At 40.9% G+C, this 10,909-nt stretch overlaps 2 protein-coding genes and 1 non-coding gene across 3 annotated transcripts; all 3 read left to right on the top strand.

Moving 5' to 3' along the window:
- Positions 1–550: 550 nt before the first annotated feature.
- Positions 551–658, top strand: LOC114368639. The gene has a single exon (XR_003657376.1). It is a non-coding gene; the product is annotated as a small nucleolar RNA R71 (small nucleolar RNA).
- Positions 659–5,781: 5,123 nt separating this feature from the next.
- LOC114413911 lies at positions 5,782–6,567 on the top strand. Its single transcript, XM_028378367.1, has 3 exons — positions 5,782–5,890; positions 5,972–6,303; positions 6,409–6,567. The coding sequence occupies exons 1-3, from the start codon at positions 5,782–5,784 to the stop codon at positions 6,565–6,567; spliced, it is 600 nt and encodes a 199-aa protein (XP_028234168.1).
- Positions 6,568–6,703: 136 nt separating this feature from the next.
- LOC114413801 lies at positions 6,704–7,885 on the top strand. The gene is made up of 2 exons (XM_028378350.1): positions 6,704–7,066; positions 7,376–7,885. Exons 1-2 carry the CDS (start codon positions 6,704–6,706, stop codon positions 7,883–7,885), a joined length of 873 nt encoding a protein of 290 aa, XP_028234151.1.
- Positions 7,886–10,909: the final 3,024 nt, after the last annotated feature.

Below are 10,909 nucleotides of genomic sequence, written 5' to 3'. Positions count from 1 at the left end.
GTCTCTTGCTGAAATTGCATAATCTGGATGGTCATTTGCCTCACTAACTCTTCTAAGGAAGGTTGAGGAGGAGCCTCAGTTGCTTGTTGTCTTTGTTGTGACTGTTGCTGTTGCTGCTGCTGTATTGGAGGTCTATTATAAATTTTTGCAGCATTAGCTTCAGGTTACTTATTGACTCCAGATTGCTGCAAAGAAGGACAAAGGTCTGTATGGTGACCTACAGAGTAACATAGACCACAAACTCTTGCAACAGGTGTAGATTTCTGATTCATGGCAAGTTGAGTTACTAGGTTGACCAAGGCATCATGCTTTCCTTCAAGTTATTTTCAGTAGATGAAGATGAATCCGTGGCCACCTCATGGACTCCTCTAAGAACAATAGCATCATTTCTTGCACTGAATTGTTGGGAGTTGGAAGCCATCTTCTCAATCAAATTCCTAGCCTCAGTAGGGGTCATATCACCAAGAGCTCCACCACTGGCAGCATCAATCATACTCCTCTCCATGTTGCTAAGTCCCTCATAGAAATATTGAAGAAGGAGTTGCTCAGAAATATGGTGGTGAGGACAGCTTGCACACAATTTCTTGAATCTTTCCCAGTACTCATACAAGCTTTCTCCACTAAGTTGCCTGATGCCTGAAATGTCTTTTCTGATGGCAGTGGTCCTAGATGCAGGGAAGAATTTCTCCAAGAACACCCTCTTAAGGTCATCCCAGCTGAAAATGGACCTGGGAGCAAGGTAGTATAGCCAATCTTTGGCCACTCCCTCTGGAGAATGAGGAAAAGTCTTTAGAAAGATATGATCTTCTTGGACATCGGGGGGCTTCATGGTGGAACAAACAATATGGAACTCCTTAAGATGCTTATGAGGATCTTCACCTGCAAGACCATGAAACTTGGGCAGCAAATGTATTAGTCCAGTCTTGAGAACATATGGAACACCCTCATCAGGATATTGAATGCACAAGCTTTCATAAGTTAAATTAGGTGCAACCATCTCCCTAAGAGTCCTCTCACGAGGTGGAGGTTGAGCCATGTTCTAAGTAGGAAAATTAGTAGTGGAATGCTCAAAATTAGAATATTCAGAATCACCCTTAACAGAATGCTCAAAATGCACAGAATGACCAGGATGCACACTATGCCTAACTAATCTATGAAAGGTTCTATCTATTTTAGGATCAAAGGGTTGTAAATCACCTGGATTGCCCCTAGTCATGCACTATATGCAACAAATAATGTGTTTCTCAACATGCACCTAACAAGGGGGTAAAACTACAGCTATACTAAAAAAATATCAAAATGAACTGAAATTTTGTGAGGAACATCCTAAAATCATGAAACGATAGCACAAAAAATTTCAAACAGAAATTCAAAGTCTAACTATGAAAACTACCTAAGCAAAGTTTAGAAAAATAGGACAATAATACTTGAAAAATAAAAAAAACTTAGTAAACGACTGATTTTTGGAGTTTGGGAGACCCCAATCGGCTTTAGCCAACTGATTGTCACAGTATCGGAAATTTTTTTCTACTCCAAATGTATATATAATAATAGTCATTCTGATACCCGGAGCAAAAGTTATGGCCATTTTAAGTTTTGCTAAAAACAAGTTCCCAAAATTTTTGTCTCTCTCAAATACTGCCACACCAAGTGCTCCTGGTATTTTTCACACAAAATATGGATCAAAAGAAGCTACCACACAAAAAATCAGCCAAAAATAACAACTCTAACTATCAAAATAAAAATCTCTAATTAAATTGCAAAATCAGTCGCTAATTCCCAGTCGTTAATCACTGTTTACAGCAAAACAGTTGCTGAAACAGTCGCTGAATCAGCCGCTAAAAATAGTCGCTAAACAGGGGATGCAACTGAAATGCAAAACAAAATGCTACACAAAATAAGATAACTAAACACTATTATGAACCTTTGGCCCACTGCTCCCCGGCAGCGACGCCAAATTTGATCGAGGCCGTACCCGAATCAAATAAACATTAAAAATGTAGTATCTAGGAAGTGATCCTAGGTCGTCTCCCTATGAGCAATGGTCAACCAAACGTTCATAACAGATAGTAATAAAACAGAAACGAATTGGGGGGGGGGGGTTGTTTGTTTTTTGTAAATTAAATAGCAAACAAATTTGAATTAGAAAATAACAGAATTAAAACATGTTGTTTCCCTTTGATTCACAAGCAAGTCTCTTATCCTCGGTTACGAGAATTTATCCTTAATCAATTCAACCACTTAATCCAACCCTAAATTAAATTACTAAGTGAAAATTAATATAAGGCTGTCATTATGTGATTAAGCAACACATACAACAATTAATCATGAACGAAACTGATCATTAAGCATGAACGTAAATTAAGCGCAGAGATAGTTAATCAAGCACTAAGCATGCATGGATTAATAGCAACAAATATAGAGTAATTGGTGAAGAGGAAAAACTGATCAAAATTCAATATTAATAACAAAACCTCAAAGAGAGTTGTGCTTGATCCTCAAGAGAAAACAACGTTGGAGACTTAGCCTTCCATTAATCAGTAGAAAAAGAAATTGTAGATTGAAGCAGAAACGAAACTACAGAAAATGAATTTTATTCTACATGAACAGTGCGCATTGATAGTAAAAACTGGAATTCTAAGACCCTAAAATTATTCCCCTCTCTCCAAAAAAACCCCCAAAACTAAAACCTTGGTGCTGTTATATAGGTTCTCAACCCCAATGCTTACAAATCTGTTTTAAGTCCAAACCCATAAATAAAATAAAATCTGGATAAGATAAGATAAGATTTGATAAAATAAAATCTAGATGAAATAAAATCTAGATAAGATAAGATAAGATTGGATGAAATAATATCTAGATGAGATAAAATCTGGATAAGATAAGATTTGATAAAATAAAATTGTCTGCTCTCTTCAAGTCCAAGCCCAGTTGCTTATAATTCTCTTAAAATTAAATTAAAAACACAAAATTAGTCCAGTAGGCCCAAATGATAAAATTGCATAATTAATTTGACAATTAAAGCTAATTAATAATTAAAATGGTGAAAAAAAAGGGTTAAGAAATAGGAGAAAATAATGACACATCACAAGAGAAAAAGACACACCGAGTCTCAGAGCACTCTCACTACTACCTAAAACTTGAGCTCTTCTCCTCTCTTTTTATCATTTTCCCCAATTCTTTCTTCCATCCCTCTCATTGTAAAGCCCTCATGGCCATGAGTGGCTAATCCCCTAGTTAGGGCCTGATAGGCCTAAAAAGCCAAACGATGTATGGTGTACTTCAAATTTATCAATGCAAAAGGATTCCCTTCCAGGTTTCTTTCTATTATATTATCTTTTCTGTTCTTATCTTGCATACTTCATCTTATTATTCTTTTAGGGGTTAGATGCTCGAGAGAGGGTAACCTTTAATAGAACAAGAAGAAAGGATATCTTAATAAAATCATTGCTAGACATAGAATGATTGCATTATGCCCATGCGTCAAAGCAAACATCTAGAATTAAATCCTCATGCATTTTATTTATTGAATCTTTTCAAAGACATTTGGGAGATAGGTAAGTAAAATAGGCTTGTCATCGTGAGACATCAGGGGAAAGTAAATGGATAGATGTGGGTATAATAGAATCAATTGAATTGATAAAGAAAATCACAAATTCATACATACTAGGCGATAAAGGCATGCTAAGTCCTAACATTCACATCCATTTTGAATTTTATATTTAATTACTCTGCTTTATCTTTTATTGTTTATTTACGAATATAAATTCTTATTCTGTACTCCAACCCTCAAATTATTATTTCTTATTGAAAAGAAAGTATTTAAATAAGTACAACACAAAATCCCTGTGGAATTCGACACTCGGACTTCCGGGCTTTTATTACTTGGACAAATTGGTACACTTGCCAAACTGTTAACAAGTTTTTGGCGCCGTTGCTGGGGATTTTATTTCCGTACTTATTTACCGTTCATTTTTCAATTTTTTAAGTAATTCTCTTATTCTTTTATTTTTTATTCGCACTTTTTCTTCCTTTCTTTCTTTCTTTATTCCATAATTTGCACGGGTAGTGCTTGTTTTTGTGCATGCGAGGTAGAACTGCAGTTGGAGAAATAGTCCCTATCAACTTGGAAATTGAAGCCACTTGCAGGCGCAACAACACCGCAAGAAGAAGAAGGGAACAAGAAGCACACGAAAGCAGTCACACCTCACCTCCTGCTTCTCCATAAATCCATATTCAAATGGAGGAGGAACATGCACGACGAGTCACACTAGAGGATTACTCTAGTATAGCTACTCCATAATATTTCACAAGCATCGCAAGGCCGGAAGTTCAAGTGGCCAACATCTCTTACCCTTACTCTCTCATCCAACTCATTAAAGGGAACCTCTTCTATGGTCTTCCAAACAAGGACCCCTATGCGCACTTGCTTCCTATATAGAGATCTGTAACATGGTTAAAATAGCCGGAGTTCCTGAGAATGCAATACGCCTCAATCTCTTCTCTTTATCACTAGCAGAGGAAGCTAAAAGATGGCTACATTCCTTCAAAGGAAACAACTTGTGAACGTGGAAAGAAGTGGTAGAAAAATTCTTAAATAAATACTTCTTAGAATCAAAGACCGCTGAAGGGAAGATGGAAATCTCTTCCTTCCATCAATTTCTAGATGAATCCCTCAGTGAGGCACTCGATCGCTTCCGTGGGTTGCTAAGGAAAATGCCTACACATGGATACAGTGAGCCGGTGCAACTCAACATCTTCATAGATGGCCTAAGACCTCAATCGAAGCAGCTACTAGCCGCATCCCCTGGAGGTAAGATCAAGTTGAAGACATCGGAGGAGGCGATGAAGTTAACATCTTCACAATGCAAGATGCAACCTTGGCGCAAAATAAGTTGCTATCTAGACAAATAGAAGCCCTGACCGAGACCCTCAGCAAGCTACCACAACAACTACAAGCGGTAAGTCCTTCTTACTCTTTTGTTATGCAAGTAGGGGGATGTCATACATGTGGAGGAACACACGAGCATAGACAATGTACAATCCAAGAAGACCCTTCCAGGGAAGTAAACTACATGGGCATACCAAATCGCCACGAATTCCAAGGTTACAACCAATGAGGTCCGTATGGATTCAATCAAGGATCAACAGGATTTAATCAGGGCCCACCAGGATTCAACCAAGGAAGGAACTTTACACAAGGCTCAAGTTGGAGGAATCACCCAGAGAATCAATACGACAAGGAGCACAAAAGTTAGTTTGCCTAGAATCTCAACCAAGGGGTAGATATTCACGAGAAAACCAACAAGCTTGAGGAGATGCTAAATCAATTAATGCAGATTTCAATGTCTAATTACCGAAGCACAGAAACCTCCATCATGAACTTGGAAATGAAGGTGGGACAATTGGCCAAACAGGTGGCTGAAAGACCCTCCAATAGCTTTGGAGCCAACATGGAGAAGAACCCCAAGGAAGAGTGCAAGGTCATGCTGACCAGAAGCCAGAAGAAAGTACAAGAGGAGGAAGAAGCAAAGGAAGACCAGTCTGGGGAACGAAGGATAGACGGAGAAGGAGAGAGAGAAGAAGAGAAGAGAGAAGAAGAAGGGAGAAGAAGAGACAGTCTTAACTCCTAAGATCAAAAGCCAGTTAGCCTGAGAGGCTAAGAGAGAAGAGCCACCAGCCCCTCTAAAGGAGCCCCCATATCCTTTAGTATTGTCAAAGAAGAATAAGGAGCACTACTCCAAGCATTTCTTGGAAATATTCAAGGGGCTGGAAATAATAATGCCATTTGGGGAAGCCTTACAGCAAATGCTGCTCTACACAATGTTTATGAAAGACGTCCTCACCAAGAAGGGGAAGTATATTGATAATGAGAGCATTATGGTGGGAGGCAACTGCAGTGCAGTAATCCAAAGGAAGCTACCATAGAAGTTCAAGGACCCAGGAAGTGTGACTATCCCTTGCACCATAGGGAAGGAGTCAGTAGGAAAGAACCTCATTGACTTAGGGGCCAGTATCAATCTGATGCCCCTATCAATGTGCAAAAGAATTGGTAACTTGAAGATGGACCCCACAAGGATGACACTTCAGTTAGCAGACCGCTCCATCACAAGACCATACAGGGTTGTAGAGGATGTCTTGGTCAAAGTCCACCATTTCACCTTTCCGGTGGACTTTGTCATTATGGACATCGAAGAAGACACGAAGATTCCTCTAATCCTAGGTAGACCCTTCATGTTGACTGCCAACTGTGTGGTAGATATGGGAAATGGAAATTTGGAGATGAGCGTGGACAATCAGAAGGTGACCTTTAACCTATTCAAAGCAATCAAGTACTAGAGGAGAGCAAGAAATGCTTCAAGGTGGAGGAAGTAGACAAAGAATTTTTGTGCTCTTGCAACTACACAGACGTCGCTGGAGAAAGCTTTGGTAAATGCTGTAGACTGTTTAACCAGCAAAGAAGAAGAAGATCTAAGGGCTTGCTTGGAAGACTTGGATCAAGAAGACAACACTATTGAAGGAGGAACCAGCTTCAAGGAACTAAAGAGCAAGAAGACTTGGATCTAAAGGCTGGGCTTATCTACCCCATCTCTGAGAGCGCTTGGGTAAGCCCAGTATAGGTGGTGCCGAAGAAAGGGGGAATGAAGTCATCTGGAATGAGAAGAATGATTTGATACCAACATGGACTGTCACTGGATGGCGAATGTGCATTGACTACCACAAGCTAAATGAAGCCACAAGAAAGGACCATTTTCCTTTGCCCTTCATGGATCAGATGTTGGAAAGGCTTGCAGGTCAAGCATACTACTGCTTTTTGGATGGATACTCAGGTTATAACCAGATTGCTGTGGACCCTAAAGACCAGGAGAAGACAACATTCACATGCCCTTTTGGTTTCTTTGCCTATAGACGGATGCCATTTGGGTTATGTAATGCACCAGCCACATTCCAAAGGTGCATGCTGGCCATTTTTTTAGACATGGTGGAGAAAAGTATTGAGGTATTTATGGACGACTTTTCAGTGTTTGGGCCCTCATTTGAAAGCTGCTTGAAGAACTTGGAGATGGTATTAAAAAGATGTGTAGAAACTAACTTGGTGCTGAATTGGGAAAAGTGCCACTTCATAGTTCAATAAGGCATAGTTCTAGGCCACAAGATTTCAGCTCGAGGGATTGAAGTAGACTGGGCAAAAATAGAAGTTATTGAAAAGTTGCCGCCACCATCAAATGTAAAAGGAATTAGAAGCTTTCTAGGGCATGCAGGTTTTTACAAGAGGTTCATCGAGGACTTCTAAAAGATAGCAAGGCCATTAAGTAATTTGCTGAATAAGGATGTGATCTTTAATTTTGATGATGATTGTTCATCAGCATTCCAGATCCTGAAGACCAAGCTCATGACGACACCAGATTGGAGAAAAGAATTTGAATTAATGTGCATTGCTAGTGACTGTTGGGGCATTGATTTCATGGGACCCCTTCCTTCTTCATACAGGAATATCTATATCTTGGTGGCCGTAGACTACATGTCCAAGTGGGTGGAAGCCATAACCACTCCAAAAGATGATGCCAGGGTAGTGATAAAGTTCTTAAAGAAAAATATTTTCTCCCGTTTTGGAGTCCCACAAGCCCTAATCAGTGATGGGGGAAAACACTTATGCAACAATCAATTGAAGAAAGTCCTAGAGCATTATAATGTTAGACATAAGGTGGCTACACCTTATCATCCACAGATGAATGGCCAAGTAGAAATTTCCAACAGAGAGCTTAAGCGAATCCTTGAGAAGACTGTTCCATCATTAAGAAAGGATTGGGCTTTGAAGCTAGATGACGCTCTGTGGGCCTACAAGACTGCATTCAAGACCCCCATCGGATTGTCCCTATTTTAGGTAGTATATAGGAAAACATGTCACTTACCAGTGGAGTTGGAGCATAAAGCTTACCAGGCTCTCAAATTGCTCAACTTCGATGAAGCCGCATATGGAGAAAGGAGAAAATTATAGTTGCTGGAATTAAAGGAAATGAGACTGAATGCCTATGAGTCCTCTAGAATTTACAAGCAGAAAATGAAGGCGTATCATGACAAGAAATTGCATAAACAGAACTTCCAGCCAGGCCAACAGGACTCTTTAACTCTAGGCTTAGATTGTTCCTAGGTAAGTTGAAATCGAAGTTGTTAGGACCGTTTGTCATTAAAGAAGTGAGACCCCATGGAGCAATTGAGTTGGAGGATCCTACAAGAAGCAATCTTGAAAAAAATGGATACTCAATGGACAACACTTGAAGATCTACAATGGCAGACAATTAGAGAGGCTCACAAGCATTGTCTATTTAAATGACCCGTGAAGAAAACACAACGTCTAGTTAAAGACGATAAACTAAGCGCTAGTTGGGAGGCAACCCAGCACATATGTACAAAATCCATCTTTCTGGACTTTTTCAAAAAAAAAAAAGCCCAACAAGTGTATACAGTAGAAACAGGGGTGCAAGAAGCAAAATCAGATTGGGCTCACGAAGACTCGTGCTAAGCACGCTACTTGGCGCTAAGCGTGCAGGATGTCACATGCGCTTAGCGAGCGTCCTCACTGAGCGCCCAGGTCAGTTTAAATTTAAAATTTGAATTTTCAGAGGGGAATCGCAAGGGGCGTCATGCCCCCCAGCACTTAGCGGCTGCCAATGCGATAAGCGCATGACTCATAATTGCTAGGCAGTTTTCGAAACTGCCCAACCCCTCGTCTGCCTCCCTTTCTTTCTTTTAAATTTCTTTACTCTCATTTTGCGCACTTTTCTACTGAACCTTCAAAATTCTCTCTACATTTATCTGCTCTTCTCTGCCCCTATCTCACTCAATCTCTACCATCTTCTCCTATTTGCAATAAGGTAATTGATAGTTCTGGATCTTTAAGCTTGATTTTTACGTAGGTATTATCACGTTGAGCCTCTTGCATGGCTTTGCGGGAAAAGATGTTCTGGAAAAACAGGGGCATGATCGAGACTAGTGCGCTAAGCGCGCCTGCACGTGCTACGCGTGCTCCAGTATCCACCTGAAGACTTATGGGCGCGCTAAGCCTGCACCATGGCGCTAGGCTCGCCCTTGAACACGAAGCACACGCTAAGCGTGCTCTACCAGGCACTAAGCGCGCCTTGCTTAAGGCCCATCAGCCTTTTGATTTACTTTCTGCACCTTCCTTTTTCCCTTTTGTACTTTGTTTGTTTCTAATTTTCTTTTTGCACCCCCTATTTTACTCTTCTCATTCTGTTATTTGGATACTACTATTTGCACCCCCTATTTCTATAACTACAGTCTGTTCTTTGCTTTATTTTTCAGATGGCCTCCCGGAAACACCGAGCCGTGCCTACACCCAGGGGGGAATCCGCCTGGGATTCTTCTAAGGTCACTTTAGAGATAGCTTGGCATAGGTACCAGGACAACGTTCAGCTCCGGAACATCTTACCGGAGAGGAACGTGGAGCTAGCTCCTGGGATGCTTGATGAGTTTTTAGGGGAGCTCCAACGAAGGCAGTGGCACCGGGTTCTTACCCAGCTCCCAGAGAAGAGGATTGACGTAGCCCTGGTGAAAGAGTTCTACTCCAACTTGTATGATCCAGAGGACAAGAGCCCCAAAATCTGTAGGGTGCGAGGACAGATCGTTAGATTTGATGCAAAGACGATTAACGACTTCCTCGACACCTCTGTCATCCTGGATGATGGAACAGACTATCCAGTTTATTCTCAGCACCTCCACACACATCCGGACCATCAGGCCATAGCAGCAACTCTTTGCACAGAAGGGGAAGGATTTGTTTTGAACGCAGATGGTGCCCCCTAGAAGCTGTTGTAGAAGGACTTGATGATGCTAGCACAACCATGGAGTGTCCTTTCATATTTTAACCTTGCTCCTACCTCACACACCTCTGGTTTAAATGTTGTCAGGGCGCGTCTAATTTATGGCTTAATAATGAAGATGGATATGGACCTGGGCAGCTTCATTTCCTTGCAGATCAGCCAGATTGCTCAGTCAAGCACATCCAGGTTAGGGTTCCCATCATTGATCACAACGCTTTGTGACATGCAAGGGGTCGTCTCTAACACCCTAATTTTTGAGTCACTGACCCCTGTGATCAACCTGGCATACATAAAGAAGAATTGTTGGAACCTCGCAGACCTGTCCATCACATTCCCCGGGGCCCGACGCACTCGCTCTAGAGCTGTAACACCAGCACCAGAGGCCTCTCTTCCTTCTCAGCTTGATCCTCGTCCACCGGCGTCTACCTCAGCACCACTTGACATGCACATCCAGATGCTTTAGTCCTTATACCAAGGATAGCAGATTATTATGCTAGACTTGCATCAACTATCCCTTCATCTGTAGATGGACCCGCTGCTCACAACTCTAGAGGCCTTTATTCAGCAGGTCGCCTGGCCAGGAGTCCAGCCTTCTACTGATAGGGGGGAGAGCCGTCTAGAGCAAGAGAGGAGGCTAGAGTCGACGATGACATTGTAGACTTCACAACTACCGTAACTATTGATTGGGGTCCATGGGTAGACTTGGGCGGAGGAGATACAAGATCTTAGTTTTTCTGATGTTTTTAAGTTTGAATGATTTTGATGTCTTTTATTGTTTATGTCTTTTAGTTTGTCTTAAACTAAAAATGGTCTGCAAATAATGGTAATTTAGTATGTGTTTTGTTTTCAGTAAATAATTGCATGATAATCTTTGAAGTTACTTTTTAAGCTTTTTCTGGAAGGATTCAACACTTGAGATGCTGCATGAAAAACTGTGAAAATGCTGGTTCCTGGAAGCAAAAGTCACTCAAGCATTGAACATGAATCATAAAGAGAGAAAAAGGTTAGCTTGGTGGAAAGAAATCATGATCTGGTAAGCCGATAACTTTATCTTATCCCAGTGAGAT

This window comes from Glycine soja, chromosome 1 (assembly GCF_004193775.1).
Source record: "Glycine soja cultivar W05 chromosome 1, ASM419377v2, whole genome shotgun sequence".
In the NCBI taxonomy this organism is placed as follows: Eukaryota; Viridiplantae; Streptophyta; class Magnoliopsida; order Fabales; family Fabaceae; genus Glycine; species Glycine soja.
Note: the sequence above shows the minus strand (reverse complement) of the source record. Positions and strands in the feature narration are given on the sequence as shown.